The following is a 23,769-nucleotide window of genomic DNA, read 5'->3' on the forward strand; positions in this document are numbered from 1 at the left end:
AAAGGTTATTCGGAGATTGTGTGTCACTTATCTCTTGGAAATAAATATTGAATACAAATGTGGGAACTTGAAAACAAACACCTCCCACTAGTTTGGTGTTTAAATGGACAACACTATTATAAAAACATCAGAAGTAAGGAGGACATGATGGTTTCAGGGGAAGTTGTTATGCTTGTGTTTGGTGAAGTGGAAGCGCTTTCACATCTGAGCCGAGCATGTCGACTGAAGGAGGGGTGCCAACTCCAATCTGCCAGGGCTTTTTGCGGAAACGCAAGGACAAAATGGTATAAAATTAATTATGCAAAATGCTTTTGTCATTTGAGCAAAGGTTAAAACAATGTTATGTGACTGTATTTTGATTAGAAGCTTCGGTGGGTGACTTACTGGTTCAGACTTTACAATACAACACTATTTTTCTACACAAAGAAGCATGGAAGTGCTGTAAGTATTTCAGTGTTGGATTATGTCTTTTAATAATAATCACTCAATATGATTTAGATTTATTTTCTGTAGCTATGTTTTGTTTAAAAGTGGAGTTTGCATAGCTTGCATTTATAGGTGGAAAATGTGTTAAAAACTAATGAAGGACTATAGTGATATTTGTGAACATAAAGCATTTCAATTATTGACCTTATTAACCTTTTCAATGCCATAAAGTTAAATTACTGAACTAAAACACAAGAGCCTAAAAAAAATGCTCATTTACAAGAAAACAGATGCAGTTAAAGGGTTTTGCATCTGAACTTTATTGACAAATATTGAGAGACAGGTATTAATAGTTGTATGCTTATTTCCAGTTCAAACAAAATGATTTTATTTAATAGAGACTTTTGAATAGATTAATTTTATTGTTTCTTTCTTCCTGTAGTTAGATCTCAGGGGACAATATTACATATATGAGGTAAATACCATTTGTACTGTTATGCGTGTCATTGTTTGGTTGCATTTTAATTTTTTGGACAGACACGGCATTAATTGCCTGTAGATCAGAATAGTGTGTCACTGCAATTTACGATTCGTTTAACAGTTGCAGTCTGTGCGCGAGGTGAGCGGCTCGGATAACAAACGCTATCTTTTTGAGATGACAATGAAAAACGGGAAGAAAAAATTGCTGGTGAGTTTCCTTCCATGAACATATTCATCAATAGATTAACTGTATTATGTTTGAGGATGTGGTGACCATCAGCCACTAGATAATGTTATTTTGTTCAGACTAAAGTCCCCACAGAACAATCATGAGGGTTTCATAAAGGAACATGCACTGCTCTTATGACTCAAATCCTTATGAATACTCTCTTTATGCACCCTTTGAACAAAACTTTGGGTGCTTTGTTCCTGTAGCTCAATTCGTATGGCATTGTGCTTTATAGCAGCGCAAAAGTCACAGGTTCAAATTCGAGGTAGCAACAAACATGTTATTGAATCAACGCACGTATGTGAAATTTACACTTTTCACTGGTTCCATTTAAAAGGGACATATGATGAAAATCTGACTTTTTCCATGTTTAAGTGCTATAATTGGGTCCCCAGTTTTTCTATCAACCTAGAAAATGTGAAAAAGATCAACCCAGTAACTTAGTTTTGGTAAACCATTCTCTGCAAGCATGTGAAATATTAGGTCATTGAAATTTGGCTCCCCTTGTGATGTCAGAAATGGGATATTATTATAAAAATACTAGGGATGCACCGAAATGAAAATTCTTGGCCGAAACAAAAAAAGAGGGAACCAAGGCCGAAAACCAAAACCAAAACACCGAAAGAAATTATTATGCCAATATTAGTACAATTGCATGTATGGCTATCACTGTGTACTAACTTTACTAGGGGTGTGTGACGGATCACAAAACTCATGGTTTGGATCACATTACAGTTTTTGAGGCACGGAGTGTATTATTTTGCGGATCAAAAATCTAATAACAAATAAAGAAATTGCAAAAATTATAAAAAAAGAACAAAGTTGTACTTCAAATTATTCAAATTAAATGAATAATAACACTGTCTTTATTGTATAAATTAAATATATTATTTTTAGAGCTACAGAAGTGATTTTCACTTTGTCTTGGGTTGTTTGATTAACATTAATGACACAGACTTAAGTAGTTAATTGAGGTTACTGTCTCTTTAAGACCAAATAAGCACAGACTGGTTTCTGACTGTAATCTATACATACACTTTAGACATAAACAAATGTTTTTATTAGAAAAAGAATACTGTGGAAAACTTTTTTTTGTATGAGCCCCGTCAATGACAGAAAGATTTTATGTTCGCTTGTTTGTTGAAACGCGTCTCTCTCGTTTGTGCACTATTGAGGGCAGTTAATCGTGCGCGCACACAAAGACCGAGAGCGAATCCCAAACAGCGCAACAGTCGCTCCACATAAAAACGTTACGTTGTTTTTAATTGCTTTATTCGCCAAATGTATGTCAATGGACTACAGTATGAGACACAGTAGCGTGACTCTCTCTTAAGTTTACACATCAAGAGTTCTGATCTTTAAGGGCATACTGTGATGATCACGTCTGGACCAGACACATTCAACCGCATGTGCCTCTGTGCATACAGAAAGTTACTCACTTTAGCACCTTTTTGCGGTTAAACACTTCCACACCGTAGACACGTTGCTTCAGACAAGCATGCGCAGGTAGCAGTTTCAGTTTGCGTCATTACAACATTTCGGGCGTATGGTTTCAGTGATAAAATTTGGTGCTTACCTAAATAATACCGCCCCTTAATCTGCACTATCCACCTACAGCACTGCCATTTAGTGCAGAGAGAAAGAGAAATAAAAAAATTATTGACATGATCAGCTCAGCTCATTTGCATTTTAAAGGACACACCCAAAATGGCACATTTTTGCTCACCCCTACAAAGTGGCAATTTTAACATGTTATAATTAATTATCTATATGGTCTTTTGAGAAAAAAGTTCACATATGTAATCTGGGGACACCAAAGATTTGTTTTACATCTTAAAAATGTCTTGTGAAATGTCCCCTTTAAACATTTATACATTTGGGATCCAAATCATCATAAGAGACAACACATTCAAGCAAGTCATTTGATGATTATATGTGTTATCTGGGGGTCAATCCCATGGCCTAGGCCTTGGCATTGCTAGTGCTATGCTTTATCAGTTAAGCTACACGAGAGCTAAATATTAATAAATTACTTGTGGTATAAAGATAAATGGGCAATGAAAATAGACAGTTTGTTGTACTTGCCTTTATATGTCATGTGGATCTGCAGATCTATAATCCCTATAAATTGTGTATAACAGGCTGCAGAAACCGTGGTCGACAGACAGCTGTGGATGAATCAGCTGTGGAAAGCCATGCTGCTTAATGGGCCTGACAGAACCGGACCTATCCCTGATGGGTACCAATGCTCTACAACACATTTCATGTCAGTGATTGTTTAACATGAGATTTTTAATGCTATGAATAATGTGTGTGTTTGAGTTTAGGGAGCAAATGTCAGATAATAAATCTGAAACTCAATCTGAAGACACCACTGCAACGAGTAGTAGATGTTTCTCTTTTGATCAAGAGTCATTTAAATCCTGCAGTAGTAGTAAGTATCACTAATTCAAGTTCTTATAATGCATTCTGAAATAAATGTTCAATACATCAGTCTGAAACATAATATAATCAAATGTCTATTACGTTGGAAAGATAAAATAAAATTAAGATATTCTGCTCAGCAGATGTATATGAGGATTCTTACTCATCCCAATTTATGATACATTATTTGAAGAGTTTAGATGCAAAAGCCGCTGAATGCCACCTCCATCAAAAATGAGATAACGATATTACCAAAAACATCCTGTTATTATACAAAATCCATCTATTCTTCTTTGTGTAATCTTCTTTAAACCGCAACAGTCACACAAAACAGGCTGTTGGGGATCCCCTATCAATGTGATGTCACATTTATTACACCCCAACCATAACCGCACACAGACGAGTGCATCAGAAGAGGAGGGAATAGAAGCTTTCTTTGCATTTAAAGAGACACACACAAAAACAGGGCATTTTTCTTCACAGCCACAAATGGTCATGTTCAACATCATATATTGAAAGATCTGTGGTGTATTTTGAGCTGAAACTTTAAAGACACATTCTGGGGATACCAGAGACACCTAGGTTAGCAGGCCTTTAATGACCATTCAGAAATAACAGTTTGTTGGCTAAATCTATTAAACGCCACTTAAATTTTTCTCTAAGTGCAAGACTATGTGAAACGACTGTGGATCACATTCAAACTTGGGTCCCTTGTGAGTACTTGAACCTAAATACAACCCATGTGTGGTTCAGTTTCTTCATTTCTACCTTGAATTCTGACTGAAAACTGATTATTTGCAATGTTTCTAGTTGCATCTTTAGTAATTATGCAACTGTATGTCTTGTCCAAAGAAGTGGGGGTTTTTTTAGACGTAGAGGCCAAAAAGGCGAAAGACAGTCAAATTTGTTAAATACCAATGAAATTAAGTGGCATTTGTAAAAAAAAAAGGCATTACATTTAAAAAGGAAATTACTAAACCTTATCATAAGAGCCTGATAAAAAAATGCTTTTTTTACAAAGAAAACATGTCAGATGCACAGAGGGTTTTGCATCTGAGCTCTTCATATGTTTTCTTAAAAAATCTGCATGTATCTTGCACAGTAGTATGCAATTATTTTGACATTGCAATGCTTTCTGGCTGTCTTAAAGAAATAGTTAACCCCAAAAATAAAATTAGCCCTTAATTCATTCACTCTCAAGCCATCCTTGGTGTATATAACTTTCTTCTTTCAGAAAAACACAATCTGAGTTATATTAAATAATATCCTGGTTCTTCCCAGCTTTGTAATGACATTGGATAACGCATTTTTTTGTGTTTTTTTTACATGTTTATTCAAAAGCATGTACAATATACAATGTGTCTTCCCGAGGAAGAAACTATAAGAGCACGTAAACAGAAGATCTTTAAAGATTTGTGACAAATTGGCATCAAATAAACAAAGAAAAGCAAAATAATAAATAAATAAAAACAGTGCATAAATTATAAGATACATGCATAAACATATTCAAAATAATAAATAAGTAGATAAAGAACGCCCCATTTTTAAAGTTCCAAAAACATTCATATATCCATCACAAACTAATACATTATTAAATGTCTGAAGTGAAGCAATGGCCATTTTGGGGTGAACTAGTTCTTTAACTAATCTAACCTGGACTTCAAAGCTCCCGTTCATACTGTGATTTTGAAGCTTTGATTGTGTTTGTAGTGGTCAATATAACATGTGTTCATGTATCACGTGTAAAAAAACGCAGTATTTTTCACAAAATTTACTTATCTGTATAGCGCTGTTTTCACTGTCCTCAAAACAGGCTGATGTCTTTCTTGATCTATGAAGTCCCTCCTTCAGAAATATGTATCGAGTTCTGATTGTGTAGTTTGTTTAGTGTGTTGTGATTCATGTGGGTGGAGTTTAGTAAAAAAAACTTTTTACTGACGTCATTAAAGCAGGAAGTAGACGGCTGTAGTCCAAACCGGCCGTTCGCTGTAGGCTTTGAAAAAGGAATTCTATCAAAGAAAATATATCACCTGGCAGTGAACTTTGAGCTTTATCATTTTACAGGTATTATTTATGCTATTATAGCAACAGACACACTAACTAGGCTTAAAAAAAATGGGATCAGGAAGAATGTGACCTTAAATAACAGGAAAACATTTCCAGATCCTCACAAAAACATTCACAATATTTACACTGTAAAAAATTCAGTATTTTGGTCAAATCAACATATATTTTTATGGTACTTTAACTTAACAAATGTGGTTAAACAATTTCAACAGTTTTTATAAGTTATGTCAACGTATCACCGGTCAAAACTTAAAATAGTAGTTTGAATTGACTTTCAAAACCAAGTTGTTTTAACTTCATGCTGCATTTTTTTTACACTGTATGGATTTACTCACAGTTTTATATTTGTTTTCTCAGATGCTGATGACAAACAAAGTCTGCACACAGACAATGAAATGGAGCTGAGCACCGAAGAGATTTTACTGTCAGACTATGACATTCTCCCACCTCGAAAACGTCTGCATATTCATTTATTTTCAAATAAGCTACATTTATATCTTTAAAAATTAGTTGAATAACTTATTTTGTTTAAATGCATTAGGTTTGCTTTGCCTTTGTATGATATTATAATAATTTCCTGGTTATTGGTTGCAGTTACTGAAGAAGCCCTCTATGATACACTCCCTAGTACCTGGCCAGTCAGTAAGGAAGAGCATGGTAAGTTTCAGACCCTTTTTCTCTTTATACCTTATAGTAATTGCACATTACATTTTAAACTCGCGAATGTTGAGCACTGTGATGTCTCTCCATTTACAGAGGTGACTGATTGCATTTATGATGTCCCGAACCTATTGATTAGGAAAATGTCAGAACAAACAGTTGGTAAGCAGCTGAAAATTGCATGAAGACTGATATATGTGTTGCCCCAATAAGTCAATGACTCCTCAATACAGAATTTTAACTGTATTTATGGATTAATATTGTTCATCCCACACAGAAATCTATTGTATTGAAATATTAAATTAAATATATTATATATAATTAGCTTTCTGTATGGTATGGCATGCACTTAATAACTAGATTTGCATAGATTTGTTATGTACTATATGAAAATCATTTAAACTGATCTGTTTGCCATTACAGAATGTCACAGCAGTAATGTGAGGCCTGAGAGTGGAGGTCTTCTGAGTGATATGATATCATGTTTAGACAGTGAATCTGCTGCCTGGGTCAAAACTGCTCCACTGTGATTCATCTGCAAACTTCATGAGCCGCTTTAAGAGAAAATGGTGAAAAAATCAATGTATGTTATGTTGTAAATTTCAGTATTGTTAAGCATGTTTTTGGTTATAAACCTCTAATTAGCTTAAGCTAAACATGTAAATGTTACTTGTCTTGCCCCTATTGTCTTATGTCCTAATTAATAATAAATACAAATTAAATGAAGTCAGTATGTATACAGAATGTTTGAAAATTTCACAATATTCTGCACATTCTGATCATGGTCAAGAGGAAACAAAAAGAATGAGAAAGGGATATCTAACAATGAATATAATTTCTACGACGAGTTTACAATAATGGAATTAAAGTGCATTAAAGTGTCTGTTTGGATTGGCCTTCTAATGTGCCATCTGTAACTTTTGCCTCTCCGAAACAAGAAATTGCAGAGTTATTTTCTTTACTTGGGTTAAAGTAAAATGATGTCAAACTGAACTGAGATTTGCTGCAAAATAGTAACATCTCAAATTATAAATCATAATTACATGTTTAAAAATAAAGGTGCATAAAAGCTTCTTTACAGCAATGTCATCAAAGAACCATTTTTGGTTTGTTAAATAACCATTCAGTCAAAAGTTCTTAGATCAGGTGTCTCCAACCCTGCTCCTGGAGGGCTACAGTCTTGCATACTTCCGTTCCAACACACCTGTCTGCCATCATCAAGCAACCTTTGATTAGCTGCTTCTGCTGTGTTTGATTGGGGTTGAAACTAAAATCTGCAGGACGGCAGCCCTCCATGAGCAGGGTTGGAGACCGCTTTCTTAGAAGAAGAATTTCTTACATTTGTATAATCTAAAGCAGGGGTCTCCAACTCTGCTCCTGGAAATGTAATGTCATGTAGATTTTAGTTCCAACAACCCCAATTGTTTTGTTTATTTTTAAAAATTTACAAAGTGCACCTATAATAAAGGTTGTCCTCAACAATAAAAATACATGAACAAGCAACATTTAAGGTAATCTTTTTGTTAGACCAGGTTGCTCTCCTTATTAGACATACAGGTGTGAATGTGTGACTAGGTATTTAAGGGGGGGGTTCAATGGTATTTCAAGCATTCTGACTTATTAACACAGTTATAGAGTTGTTTCCTCATGCTAAACGTAGGCAAAGTGTCAAAAAGCAGTTGGACATGTTACAGAGTATTTCTGTGCCGAATGCACTTCACCAGGGTTCGTACAAGTTTGGGACCGTTTTTTTCGATTACAGGTCCAACCGACGTTTCAGGGGTTTTCTATACGTATCACTTCTTTATATGGGCACTTCCCCCAGAAAAACCCCGCCCACCCGTCAATCAGTGGGAGACGCTAAGACATAGCATAGATATGTATAAAGGCTAGATGTCTCGCCCGCGCTGCTGGCCAATTGAGTGGAACGTCCGCATTTTGGCGGCCATCTTACCCCAGGGCGCTCGCTCACTCCTAGCATTGAGTTTTAATGATGCAGGTACTTTTAAATTACCATAACTTGCTTAATTTTTTACCGATTTTCAAACGGTTTGGTTTGTTATAAACGTCAAAGATGTAACTAAGACACTGCATACCTATACTAAAAATAAATAAAAAATTTATGAAACATGTCAAAGCATCCAGAATTATAGCCACGTTAATAACGTTTGTAAAAAACCAAACCGTTTGAAAATCGGTAGAAAATTGAGCAAGTTATGGTCATTTAAAAGTACCTGCACCATTAAACTCAATGCTACGAGTGAGCGAGCGCCCTGTGGTAAAATGGCCGCCAGGTGATGCCATTAGGGACTCAGCGGTAAGACATCTAGCCTTTATACATATCTATGGGAGATAGGACCAACTGCAGAAGCGCAGAACCTTACGTCATGACAGTCTGACAGCTCCAGCCTGACAGTCTGAGGCCGGAAGTGGCAGAGTCGTAATCTCAGACCGGAGATGGACAGAGAATTATTAAACGTTAAAATCTATTAAAATGCTTTTTCATTCAAATCAGATGCTCAAGCTTTATTTTTTAAGATTTGTGTTAAATTAATTTTTATTAATTTGACACATAAAAAAATGGATAATAAACTATACATTTAAAAAAAAACTATTAACAATTGTCCGTAGCAAAAACAATTCTTACGTTTTACATTATTTTACACAAATACGTAAACACACATAACTTGCATACATACGTGTGTGTAAAATATAATTCATCTCAAATGGCAAAAAGTGCCTCAGTCATTCTGAAATCGACCTATATATTTATAAGTAATATACAGTTGCATCTCAAATATCGTAAATATATATTTTTAAATTAAATATTTTTAATACATTTCTTAAAACAAGCACAACACCCACTCTGATCTCACGGTACTTTGACGTCGAGTGAATCGCTCTGTGCAAGCCCTGCATTTTTTTTAAATCGACGTGGGTCTTGATCACTCTTGATATAATGGGTATGATTTTCTAACAAAGTTAGCGTCCGTACGGAGCATAAAAGACAGAAAACCCGCATGCCTGCATAATCATATCAATGTATTATTTACAACAGTGGTTCTCAACTCCAGTCCTCGCTCCCCCCCCCCACCCCACCCCCGGGTGGATTCGTGGATGCGGTGGATTTTCCCAACCGGGTCATGACGAGTTGCACGCGGTAAGTAAGACTTCTGTCTTATGTTGGAAATAATCGCGTGTATATTATATAAAAACAGTGTTGTATAGTGTTGCATGACTCTCGCTCCCAGGGGTTAAATTGGGATTTGTTATGTGGGGGGGGGGGGGGGGGGCTCTGCGGGGAGGGCTACTTCAAGGGGTAACATGTTTAATACTGATGATAGCAAAGCCACTGGTGTGTTTCAATGACATTCTGGACCTCTGATAGGATTTGATAAGTTTCAGCTTTAAAGCTGTGCCAGAGGTTGACCCAAAATATTTTAAAAAGAGCTTGAATTTTAAATGATGCAAATCTATGAGTTTGACACCCTATATCCATTTGTTGCACATGTCATCATTATGCACAACTGATCAAACTTTAAAGGAAGTTAAAAGAATCAACCTCCTTGAATAATTCTAGGCATAAGATAGGCTACCCCAAAAGACTCAATTAACAAGAAAAGGTACAACACACAGTACTGTATCATCAACATGTCTTAGAAATTAGCCATAGAGATTCCCTATGCTGGTCAGCAGCTAAAACAATCATATAGTTAGGTTTGATTTGTGTAATCAAAATACCTTATTTTATTAAACTATACAATGAGTTATATCCAGTGTTATCCAGTTAACATACTGTAATTAGATGAGTGACATACATACTTTAATCCTTTACACGTTTCTAGTCTTCTATGAAGTTTTCTCGACATGGGCACCATTCCAACATGTCTCTCTCTCTCTCTCTCTCTCTCTCGCGTCAAATGATCCTGCGTGAGAGCGCGTTCTTGAAGTTCTGAGTTTTTTCGCTTGAGTTGCATAACTTGCGCGAAGACGCATGTAAAGGGAAAAGCGCGTGTTTTCGCGGCAATTGCGGCGCCCAATTCGCGTCATTTTCATCGCCCCGTGCGAGGACGCGCCTAGTTGCGTCTTTGCATTGACTTTGTATGTAATCTGCTCGCGCAAATTGTTGAACTTGCGTTGGTGAGTATGCCCATATTATATTCCCTTCGCGTCATTGCACACGCACAAGCGCAGCGGGTACAATGGCAAGAGCAGAGCGCGACCTTCAGCCTATGTACGGCCCCGGCCCAATTTAAACCCTGCTCGCTCCTCCCGCGAGATGGGTATACGGAGGTCGGAGCCAGCTGCAAATGGGTGGGTTAGCAGCAAGTGGGTGGAGCTCTAGCCGCAAGTGGGCTGTACAAACTTCTAGAGGATTTTGATTGTTTTTTTAGTATCACCTGTGTTTATGCTCCACACAGTTGGTGGCGGTAATATGTGAGTTTTGTTTTTGCGATCCATCAGAAAACAAAGAAGAAAACCGCGTTCACATTTCAGCGTGCAGTTGAAAAGAAGGGGTAAGTTTGCTGTACAGATTTTAGTTTTTTATAAAAGCATTATAAGTTATTATAAGTGAAAAAGACCATTTCATAATGGCGTTGGTACGCTGTTTTTAGTCTTGATGTACTTAAAAAAAAAGGGGGGAAAGTGTATCCAAATCACTGATCTATAATTACTGGATTGCGCATGACGTCACGATTGTGAAGCCACCGCGCCGCCATGTTGGTATACCCAGAGTCGTATAATAACAGAGTTACGAAACGCTTTGATCTCGCCGCCGCGCGGTCACGTGATTCATGTAACGTTCTACAGTTCCAAACCAAGCAGGGCTGTCAATCTGTTTGCATAGGTTTTCAGCTATTTTAGGTAAATATTAGCTTGTAATGGGAATTGATCACTATACTTACTGTGTTTATAACGTTTTTTTTTTACTAGGGAGTGATGGAAATACAGTAAATCAGTTAATAAAGATAAACAGTTATTTGTGACCCAAATATAACTGTGGTTATCTATACCAACTACAGCAACACAGTTTATCTTTTATTTTTGTACCAAAATATGGCTATATAAATGGCTATCAATCTGCTAAAAACATAATTCCTACACTTTTACTATATTAAAATCACAAAAAAGATCGCCAACGCGGTTATTTGTAACAGTGAAGCATAACAGAAACACACTAAATTCATATTTAATTGTATTTATAGTACACACATTAAATGTTAATATAATTATACATGATTTTCGAGGATACATCACTCGTATTACTTACCAAACACAATGAAACACATAGCAGCATTGTGAAGCAGTGTGACTTTCTTATAAGGCATTTAGCTTGTCGCTGTTGCCCCCTAGTGTTACTTGTAATATATAAAAAAGATAAGTATAAAGTAGATGGCCACCAGTAATAAAATATTAAACCATTAAATCTATATTATTCACACATTATACACAACTCATTAAAATATAAAATTTTTACTAGTTATTATTAATGATAATCATTACCTACAGCAGAGTTCATAAAATATCACTGTTGACTATATTAATGAAATGTCCGAAAATGTAAAGAGAAACGGTAATTTCATCGATTTACCAGCAGGTGCCATTGAAATGAATGGGCTTCAGTGCTGCGTTTGGAACTATGCGTCACTACCGGTCACTACATGAAACGCTGTTACTTCCGCATTCCATTCTTACAACGGACGTCTATGTGAGTGTCGTAACTCTGTTATTATACGACTCTGGGTATACCCAAACGTTCTATTAAATCAATGGACGTTATCAGATTTTAATGATAAAACATCACTTTACTAGTAATCAATTGACCAAAAAAACATGGTTACTACACTTTTACCACAATAAAACCATGGTTAATTTTCATAAGGGTAGCTAACTACCAACTAAGATATTAACAAATTGACAAGCACTTACTGGGCATAATGGCTCTTTAAATGACGACCAAAATTGGAGGTTGCCGTCTGGCTGCCTGTAATTTTAATGTTGCATTTCTTGCAACGCACTGTTCGTCTTTTGCCATCTTGTTGAAGCCAAAAGCAATGACCCTCCGTACCCCTCCGGCTGACATGTTGATATCTGATCTAAGTGGGCGTGGTGTGCGTAAGGTACGAGAGGGCATGGCGAATGTCGTGATTCAGTCATGAAAACACCATTCTCAGACTGCAGCTGCCCTGCTGAAAAAACCAGCACACCAGCAAGACCAGCATATGTTGTGTTTTGGTGCTGGTTTGCTAGTGAACACCAGCTAAACCAGCATCACCACCAGCATTAGCACCAGCTAAACCAGCATCAAACCAGCATTAGCACCAGCTAAACCAGCATTAGCACCAGCATCCCATGCTGGTCATACCAGCATATGTTGTGTTTTGGTGCTGGTATGCTGGTGACCACCAGCTAAACCAGCATAGACCAGCATAATTCCCATTCTGGTTTGATGCTGTTTTTTTCAGCAGGGTGGGTCGACTTTATTTTTTTAAATAATTTATATATTTTATATTTAAACTGAAAACATGATGTGTTAAACACTCAATTCCTTGTGTCTCAAGTCAAGTCAAGTCCCGAGTCTTTAACTTCCAAGTCCGAGTCAAGTCTCAAGTATTTTATTTTTTGTCAAGTCAAGTCACAAGTTACAAAAATAGCGACTCGAGTCGACTCGAGTCCAAGTCACCAAGTCACAAGTCCCCATGTCTGGTTCCTGCTGCCGTAAAGGTCATCACACCACTGATCTACTGGCCTTTTTTACAATATGTTATATTGTCCACAGATTTTCTGTGTTTTCTCCTGCATTTATTAATGTAAAGCTGCTTTGAAACAATTAAACTATTGTGAAAAGCTCTTTAAAGATAAAATTGAATTGAAGCTTTGGACAAAAGCGTCTGCTAAATAACTAAATGTAAATGTAAAACATGAAAGATCAGAATTTTTTGTGTAATTATTTTTAGACACGTTTGTCAATACCATTGATTTAGATGAAAATCAGATCACATTTTATGAAAAATGTATTCAGAAAACCATGAAATTTCAATAGGTTCACATACTTTTTTTGCCACTCTAGAAGTCTGTGATGTTTTATGTTTTCATTTGGTCCATGACATGCCCTGTTACAGTTGGTGTAATAACTAAATTAGTTCTGTTGCATTAAATGAAAAACAAATAAACTAACCACAAGGTCTGTTTGCTATTACAGAATGTCACAGCAGTAATGTGAGACCTGAGAGTGGAGGTCTTCTAAATGATTTGATATCCTGACAGTGAATCTGCTGCCTGGGTCAGAACTGCTCCACTGTGATTCATCTGTAAAACTCAGTAACATAACTCACTTTGAGGAAAATGGTGATAAAATCAATGTTTGCTATGTTGGTAATTTTTTTTAACCATAGTTATAAACTGTTCATAATGCTCTATTTAGCTTAAGCTGAAAAGAAAAGTGTCAGGGTTACTTGTCTTTCAACTATGTCCTAATTAATAATAAATGCACTCAGAATGTACACAGAATATTTAAACTTCTTAAAGATTTCACAATTTTCTACATGCTGTGTAATTGGCCAGTCTCTAACAAATACTAGTTTGTGTATATTTTGTGGAGGATCAGGATGGTCTACTCTAGCCATTAGGTCATTCTCTGCCAGACTGCCTATAATGACCTATATATAGAAGACAGAAAGGTGTTCAGGTTCATGTTGCTCACTACTCATTCACTGATTTTGAAAGCCCCCATGCCACCATGAAGCTTTTACCCTATTGGTATGAACCCACTGACACTATAGGACACCCTGTTCTGGTCACAGAAAATTGATGGTAGCAGGGCTCAGATACTTTGCTTTACCAACCTTCATTGCTTCAGATCATGACCAACTGGTTTACAAAATTAGGGCTTAGCTTATCTGTGCTAGTAGAAACTTAATAAGAATAGTGCTAAGAGACAGAGTCCAAGAAAAAGAAACTTACAGAGAAACAGAAACAATTTAGAGAACAATACAATGAGCCAACATATTTTACACAGACACTGAATCAAACTCTTTAAAGACTTGAGGGTGCAACGCATTTACAGCATATATGAACTGCCAACCAGAGAGAGATAGAGTACACACAACCATGCTGATAAAGTTCCTTTAACCCTCAAGTGATGTTGGAGATAAATCTGGGCAAAATTATTTTGTTGTTTTCAATTAAAAAAAAATTATCTGGTACAAAACTTGCCTACTTTTCCTAAATCTGACACTTAAACACACCCAAAAAAGTTGGACATCTTTCAACAGTGTTAAGCTGGTAAAAAAAAACTCCTTTATGTGCTGTTAGTGCCCACTTTTGTTCAATAACCATCAATATATATCCAACACAATGCAGATAATGAGGGGGTTAGCCTGTAAAACCCTTAATATGACCAACATTTACACAAATGCACACACACGCACACAGAACTTAAAGAGTCTATAAGAAAGTGCTTTTTATTTTTTGTCAAATAAAAAACAGCTACTCACACATACATAAGCAAACAATTAAATAAAACAATACATGTCAAAAAAATGGTTTTTGTGGGGACATTCCATAGATGTAATGATTTTTATATTGTACAAACTTATTCTTTTCCCTTCCCCTAAACAATTGGTCCCCACAATGTGATAATTACCACACACGCACGCACGCACGCACGCACACACACACACACACACACACACACACACACACACACACACCAAAGAGAGATTGTAGCCCCACTTCAAGATTTGGTGATGCTTCCAGATAAAACATTGCTAAAGTTAAGTTTCAACTCATTCTGTAACAGCACAATGGCAAAGAGGTTTGCTGGAGCAAAGGCCCTTGATCTCGTACTTGAAATTCAATGTTTATTTTGGTAGTTTTTGTTTGGTGGGTTTCATTAATTTTATTATTAATTATACACTGGTACTACATGTTACACTGGATTGTTTTTTCCACAAATATAATTTGTCTCACAAAGCACTAAAAAGCACTTAGAGGTACAAACACTTTTGTTCAATGTCATTCAGTTCACTTTCATTTCTCGGTTAGCTTTCGAAATCACTGAAAGGTAGCAACACTTTGTTTAATGTCATTCAGTTAACTTTCGTTTTCTTTGTTAGCTTTCGTTTTTCTAAAAAGAGTCCAGATGTGCTTTTGCTACAGTTATGTTGAAAAACATAGAACAATAAGGTAATTGTGGTAGGCCAAGCCCAAGAGAAATAATAAGCAGAGGGTACGTCATCTTAGATAAGATTTCTTATCACACTTAAGTGTCTGATGTAAATGTAAAAAACATGTCATAGCTGAGAAGAGCAGAGATGTTGGGGATAGTTTTTGAATGCATGCTAATGTGTTTCTTTGATTATCTGAATTTTGTTGGCTCGAGCTAATAAAGTCATTTTTGTTTGGCACCTGGAACCTTTGCTTTTGAGTTTTTCTTATAATTAAGCCAAGACTTTTTGCCACTATATTATTGCTGAAAATAAGTGATAAGCTATTTTGACTACAGCAGATGTCACACAAAAAGTGGGACATATTTTAGGGGTTTTCAGCAGAAGTCTACATAGGCGCGTGCTGTAAGTGTTGTTAATAGTCTTGTGAAATGTAGCGCAGTCTCGTTGCTAGGAAACGCTGTATTGTTCACCTTTTCTCACGTGCTGAAGTCACGTTTGTTCTCGTCTCTCATGTCTCGGTACTTTATTGTTGAATATTGGAAGGCGTGTCCAGCGCCAGGTAAAAGTATTTAAACAGTGCTTTTAGACCACTCGTCAGGAGAAGCAGTTTATCAGCAAAAGTCTACAGAGCCGCGTAAGTGTATTTTAAAAAGAGCTTGAATTTTAAATGATGCAAATCTATGAGTTTGACACCCTATATCCATTTGTTGCACATGTCATCATTATGCACAACTGATCAAACTTTAAAGGAAGTTAAAAGAATCAACCTCCTTGAATAATTCTAGGCATAAGATAGGCTACCCCAAAAGACTCAATTAACAAGAAAAGGTACAACACACAGTACTGTATCATCAACATGTCTTAGAAATTAGCCATAGAGATTCCCTATGCTGGTCAGCAGCTAAAACAATCATATAGTTAGGTTTGATTTGTGTAATCAAAATACCTTATTTTATTAAACTATACAATGAGTTATATCCAGTGTTATCCAGTTAACATACTGTAATTAGATGAGTGACATACATACTTTAATCCTTTACACGTTTCTAGTCTTCTATGAAGTTTTCTCGACATGGGCACCATTCCAACATGTCTCTCTCTCTCTCTCTCTCTCTCTCTCTCTCTCTCTCTCTCTCTCTCTCTCTCGCGTCAAATGATCCTGCGTGAGAGCGCGTTCTTGAAGTTCTGAGTTTTTTCGCTTGAGTTGCACAACTTGCGCGAAGACGCATGTAAAGGGAAAAGCGCGTGTTTTCGCGGCAATTGCGGCGCCCAATTCGCGTCATTTTCATCGCCCCGTGCGAGGACGCGCCTAGTTGCGTCTTTGCATTGACTTTGTATGTAATCTGCTCGCGCAAATTGTTGAACTTGCGTTGGTGAGTATGCCCATATTATATTCCCTTCGCGTCATTGCACACGCACAAGCGCAGCGGGTACAATGGCAAGAGCAGAGCGCGACCTTCAGCCTATGTACGGCCCCGGCCCAATTTAAACCCTGCTCGCTCCTCCCGCGAGATGGGTATACGGAGGTCGGAGCCAGCTGCAAATGGGTGGGTTAGCAGCAAGTGGGTGGAGCTCTAGCCGCAAGTGGGCTGTACAAACTTCTAGAGGATTTTGATTGTTTTTTTAGTATCACCTGTGTTTATGCTCCACACAGTTGGTGGCGGTAATATGTGAGTTTTGTTTTTGCGATCCATCAGAAAACAAAGAAGAAAACCGCGTTCACATTTCAGCGTGCAGTTGAAAAGAAGGGGTACGTTTGCTGTACAGATTTTAGTTTTTTATAAAAGCATTATAAGTTATTATAAGTGAAAAAGACCATTTCATAATGGCGTTGGTACGCTGTTTTTAGTCTTGATGTACTTAAAAAAAAAGGGGGGAAAGTGTATCCAAATCACTGATCTATAATTACTGGATTGCGCATGACGTCACGATTGTGAAGCCACCGCGCCGCCATGTTGGTATACCCAGAGTCGTATAATAACAGAGTTACGAAACGCTTTGATCTCGCCGCCGCGCGGTCACGTGATTCATGTAACGTTCTACAGTTCCAAACCAAGCAGGGCTGTCAATCTGTTTGCATAGGTTTTCAGCTATTTTAGGTAAATATTAGCTTGTAATGGGAATTGATCACTATACTTACTGTGTTTATAACGTTTTTTTTTTACTAGGGAGTGATGGAAATACAGTAAATCAGTTAATAAAGATAAACAGTTATTTGTGACCCAAATATAACTGTGGTTATCTATACCAACTACAGCAACACAGTTTATCTTTTATTTTTGTACCAAAATATGGCTATATAAATGGCTATCAATCTGCTAAAAACATAATTCCTACACTTTTACTATATTAAAATCACAAAAAAGATCGCCAACGCGGTTATTTGTAACAGTGAAGCATAACAGAAACACACTAAATTCATATTTAATTGTATTTATAGTACACACATTAAATGTTAATATAATTATACATGATTTTCGAGGATACATCACTCGTATTACTTACCAAACACAATGAAACACATAGCAGCATTGTGAAGCAGTGTGACTTTCTTATAAGGCATTTAGCTTGTCGCTGTTGCCCCCTAGTGTTACTTGTAATATATAAAAAAGATAAGTATAAAGTAGATGGCCACCAGTAATAAAATATTAAACCATTAAATCTATATTATTCACACATTATACACAACTCATTAAAATATAAAATTTTTACTAGTTATTATTAATGATAATCATTACCTACAGCAGAGTTCATAAAATATCACTGTTGACTATATTAATGAAATGTCCGAAAATGTAAAGAGAAACGGTAATTTCATCGATTTACCAGCAGGTGCCATTGAAATGAATGGGCTTCAGTGCTGCGTTTGGAACTATGCGTCACTACCGGTCACTACATGAAACGCTGTTACTTCCGCATTCCATTCTTACAACGGACGTCTATGTGAGTGTCGTAACTCTGTTATTATACGACTCTGGGTATACCCAAACGTTCTATTAAATCAATGGACGTTATCAGATTTTAATGATAAAACATCACTTTACTAGTAATCAATTGACCAAAAAAACATGGTTACTACACTTTTACCACAATAAAACCATGGTTAATTTTCATAAGGGTAGCTAACTACCAACTAAGATATTAACAAATTGACAAGCACTTACTGGGCATAATGGCTCTTTAAATGACGACCAAAATTGGAGGTTGCCGTCTGGCTGCCTGTAATTTTAATGTTGCATTTCTTGCAACGCACTGTTCGTCTTTTGCCATCTTGTTGAAGCCAAAAGCAATGACCCTCCGTACCCCTCCGGCTGACATGTTGATATCTGATCTAAGTGGGCGTGGTGTGCGTAAGGTACGAGAGGGCATGGCGAATGTCGTGATTCAGTCATGAAAACACCATTCTCAGACTGCAGCTGCCCTGCTGAAAAAACCAGCACACCAGCAAGACCAGCATATGTTGTGTTTTGGTGCTGGTTTGCTAGTGAACACCAGCTAAACCAGCATCACCACCAGCATTAGCACCAGCTAAACCAGCATCAAACCAGCATTAGCACCAGCTAAACCAGCATTAGCACCAGCATCCCATGCTGGTCATACCAGCATATGTTGTGTTTTGGTGCTGGTATGCTGGTGACCACCAGCTAAACCAGCATAGACCAGCATAATTCCCATTCTGGTTTGATGCTGTTTTTTTCAGCAGGGTGGGTCGACTTTATTTTTTTAAATAATTTATATATTTTATATTTAAACTGAAAACATGATGTGTTAAACACTCAATTCCTTGTGTCTCAAGTCAAGTCAAGTCCCGAGTCTTTAACTTCCAAGTCCGAGTCAAGTCTCAAGTATTTTATTTTTTGTCAAGTCAAGTCACAAGTTACAAAAATAGCGACTCGAGTCGACTCGAGTCCAAGTCACCAAGTCACAAGTCCCCATGTCTGGTTCCTGCTGCCGTAAAGGTCATCACACCACTGATCTACTGGCCTTTTTTACAATATGTTATATTGTCCACAGATTTTCTGTGTTTTCTCCTGCATTTATTAATGTAAAGCTGCTTTGAAACAATTAAACTATTGTGAAAAGCTCTTTAAAGATAAAATTGAATTGAAGCTTTGGACAAAAGCGTCTGCTAAATAACTAAATGTAAATGTAAAACATGAAAGATCAGAATTTTTTGTGTAATTATTTTTAGACACGTTTGTCAATACCATTGATTTAGATGAAAATCAGATCACATTTTATGAAAAATGTATTCAGAAAACCATGAAATTTCAATAGGTTCACATACTTTTTTTGCCACTCTAGAAGTCTGTGATGTTTTATGTTTTCATTTGGTCCATGACATGCCCTGTTACAGTTGGTGTAATAACTAAATTAGTTCTGTTGCATTAAATGAAAAACAAATAAACTAACCACAAGGTCTGTTTGCTATTACAGAATGTCACAGCAGTAATGTGAGACCTGAGAGTGGAGGTCTTCTAAATGATTTGATATCCTGACAGTGAATCTGCTGCCTGGGTCAGAACTGCTCCACTGTGATTCATCTGTAAAACTCAGTAACATAACTCACTTTGAGGAAAATGGTGATAAAATCAATGTTTGCTATGTTGGTAATTTTTTTTAACCATAGTTATAAACTGTTCATAATGCTCTATTTAGCTTAAGCTGAAAAGAAAAGTGTCAGGGTTACTTGTCTTTCAACTATGTCCTAATTAATAATAAATGCACTCAGAATGTACACAGAATATTTAAACTTCTTAAAGATTTCACAATTTTCTACATGCTGTGTAATTGGCCAGTCTCTAACAAATACTAGTTTGTGTATATTTTGTGGAGGATCAGGATGGTCTACTCTAGCCATTAGGTCATTCTCTGCCAGACTGCCTATAATGACCTATATATAGAAGACAGAAAGGTGTTCAGGTTCATGTTGCTCACTACTCATTCACTGATTTTGAAAGCCCCCATGCCACCATGAAGCTTTTACCCTATTGGTATGAACCCACTGACACTATAGGACACCCTGTTCTGGTCACAGAAAATTGATGGTAGCAGGGCTCAGATACTTTGCTTTACCAACCTTCATTGCTTCAGATCATGACCAACTGGTTTACAAAATTAGGGCTTAGCTTATCTGTGCTAGTAGAAACTTAATAAGAATAGTGCTAAGAGACAGAGTCCAAGAAAAAGAAACTTACAGAGAAACAGAAACAATTTAGAGAACAATACAATGAGCCAACATATTTTACACAGACACTGAATCAAACTCTTTAAAGACTTGAGGGTGCAACGCATTTACAGCATATATGAACTGCCAACCAGAGAGAGATAGAGTACACACAACCATGCTGATAAAGTTCCTTTAACCCTCAAGTGATGTTGGAGATAAATCTGGGCAAAATTATTTTGTTGTTTTCAATTAAAAAAAAATTATCTGGTACAAAACTTGCCTACTTTTCCTAAATCTGACACTTAAACACACCCAAAAAAGTTGGACATCTTTCAACAGTGTTAAGCTGGTAAAAAAAAACTCCTTTATGTGCTGTTAGTGCCCACTTTTGTTCAATAACCATCAATATATATCCAACACAATGCAGATAATGAGGGGGTTAGCCTGTAAAACCCTTAATATGACCAACATTTACACAAATGCACACACACGCACACAGAACTTAAAGAGTCTATAAGAAAGTGCTTTTTATTTTTTGTCAAATAAAAAACAGCTACTCACACATACATAAGCAAACAATTAAATAAAACAATACATGTCAAAAAAATGGTTTTTGTGGGGACATTCCATAGATGTAATGATTTTTATATTGTACAAACTTATTCTTTTCCCTTCCCCTAAACAATTGGTCCCCACAATGTGATAATTACCACACACGCACGCACGCACGCACGCACGCACACACACACACACACACACACACACACACACACACACACACACCAAAGAGAGATTGTAGCCCCACTTCAAGATTTGGTGATGCTTCCAGATAAAACATTGCTAAAGTTAAGTTTCAACTCATTCTGTAACAGCACAATGGCAAAGAGGTTTGCTGGAGCAAAGGCCCTTGATCTCGTACTTGAAATTCAATGTTTATTTTGGTAGTTTTTGTTTGGTGGGTTTCATTAATTTTATTATTAATTATACACTGGTACTACATGTTACACTGGATTGTTTTTTCCACAAATATAATTTGTCTCACAAAGCACTAAAAAGCACTTAGAGGTACAAACACTTTTGTTCAATGTCATTCAGTTCACTTTCATTTCTCGGTTAGCTTTCGAAATCACTGAAAGGTAGCAACACTTTGTTTAATGTCATTCAGTTAACTTTCGTTTTCTTTGTTAGCTTTCGTTTTTCTAAAAAGAGTCCAGATGTGCTTTTGCTACAGTTATATTGAAAAACATAGAACAATAAGGTAATTGTGGTAGGCCAAGCCCAAGAGAAATAATAAGCAGAGGGTACGTCATCTTAGATAAGATTTCTTATCACACTTAAGTGTCTGATGTAAATGTAAAAAACATGTCATAGCTGAGAAGAGCAGAGATGTTGGGGATAGTTTTTGAATGCATGCTAATGTGTTTCTTTGATTATCTGAATTTTGTTGGCTCGAGCTAATAAAGTCATTTTTGTTTGGCACCTGGAACCTTTGCTTTTGAGTTTTTCTTATAATTAAGCCAATACTTTTTGCCACTATATTATTGCTGAAAATAAGTGATAAGCTATTTTGACTACAGCAGATGTCACACAAAAAGTGGGACATATTTTAGGGGTTTTCAGCAGAAGTCTACATAGGCGCGTGCTGTAAGTGTTGTTAATAGTCTTGTGAAATGTAGCGCAGTCTCGTTGCTAGGAAACGCTGTATTGTTCACCTTTTCTCACGTGCTGAAGTCACGTTTGTTCTCGTCTCTCATGTCTCGGTACTTTATTGTTGAATATTGGAAGGCGTGTCCAGCGCCAGGTAAAAGTATTTAAACAGTGCTTTTAGACCACTCGTCAGGAGAAGCAGTTTATCAGCAAAAGTCTACAGAGCCGCGTAAGTGTATTTTAAAAAGAGCTTGAATTTTAAATGATGCAAATCTATGAGTTTGACACCCTATATCCATTTGTTGCACATGTCATCATTATGCACAACTGATCAAACTTTAAAGGAAGTTAAAAGAATCAACCTCCTTGAATAATTCTAGGCATAAGATAGGCTACCCCAAAAGACTCAATTAACAAGAAAAGGTACAACACACAGTACTGTATCATCAACATGTCTTAGAAACAGGGCCGTGCAGAGACAATTGGAGAGGCAGGTGCTCAAAAAATAAAAAGGGCACTTTGCTCGCTGACACGCAAGCACACAACTGAAACAAATAATAAAGTAATACAGAATAGAAAGATGATTTTAAGTCTAATGTTTTCCTTTATTTTCCTTGCAAATAGAGTGAGAGAGAAAAATCTATATAGACTGAGTTTTATATCTATATATTTATGCATTTGGCAGCCACTTTTATCCAAAACGACTTACAGTGCATTTCATTTTGTGTTTGTGTGTGTCAACAGTATATGCAGTTTTGAAATTATATGATATTATTGCATTGTGACATTAAGATATTATTACGTTTACAGTCTTGTGTTTTTGTTGTCATATTTAAAATATAATTCTATTCTATTCTAATCCTGTTCGAAATTTGTATACAAAGAGAGTAGCCTATAGTTTTGAATCGTGTTTGTGTTGTGTTTTTGCACACTTTGATGCCTTGATGACAGGGCAATATAATTATGACATTCATCTCTCCTTTCATTCATTTTATGAAGCCTCTAGTACTTTCTTTATTTTCAGGTAAACTAAAACTGGTTGCAAAGCTGGAGAGTTAATAATTTAGCACGAGTATGGCTATATTACCCAACATCAGCTCACATTGTCTTTTATCAAAGGCGAGTCCAGGAATCGTAAATTCAATATGATACAAAAATTAAACGAGTTTTTTTTACCGTATTCATCGGATCTTGCTCCTCCAACAAACTCCGCGTGACAGGTGGATGACATTAGAACAGCGCGAGAGCGATTTGAAATCAAACTCCTCCGTATGATTTCCCGAATATTTCTCGCGGTACTTTGATGTCATATGCGTTTCGGTTCTTGCATTGCTGCGTGAAGTTGAGCACACCTAAAAACTCGAGACAGCTACCTGTATAAACTCCATGCAGAGAACGTCCCTGCCTTTGCCTCATCCATTGTTTATATGGGAAGAATGTTTTATTTTCAGCGTGAGAAATGCAAGGTGTGGCGTCACTGGCGTGTAAACTGG

At 36.6% G+C, this 23,769-nt stretch overlaps 1 protein-coding gene across 1 annotated transcript; it reads left to right on the plus strand.

Annotated features, from left to right (window-relative positions):
• The first annotated feature begins 84 nt into the window (after positions 1 to 84).
• Positions 85 to 7,299, plus strand: LOC135769917 (uncharacterized). The gene is made up of 10 exons (XM_065279447.2): positions 85 to 284; positions 364 to 441; positions 869 to 901; positions 1,028 to 1,114; positions 3,277 to 3,374; positions 3,463 to 3,569; positions 5,984 to 6,082; positions 6,221 to 6,283; positions 6,383 to 6,448; positions 6,710 to 7,299. The coding sequence occupies exons 1-10, from the start codon at positions 216 to 218 to the stop codon at positions 6,814 to 6,816; spliced, it is 807 nt and encodes a 268-aa protein (XP_065135519.1). The 5' UTR covers positions 85 to 215; the 3' UTR covers positions 6,817 to 7,299.
• Positions 7,300 to 23,769: the final 16,470 nt, after the last annotated feature.

The sequence above is a fragment of the Paramisgurnus dabryanus genome, chromosome 3 (genome assembly GCF_030506205.2).
Source record: "Paramisgurnus dabryanus chromosome 3, PD_genome_1.1, whole genome shotgun sequence".
NCBI classification, from domain to species: domain Eukaryota; kingdom Metazoa; phylum Chordata; class Actinopteri; order Cypriniformes; family Cobitidae; genus Paramisgurnus; species Paramisgurnus dabryanus.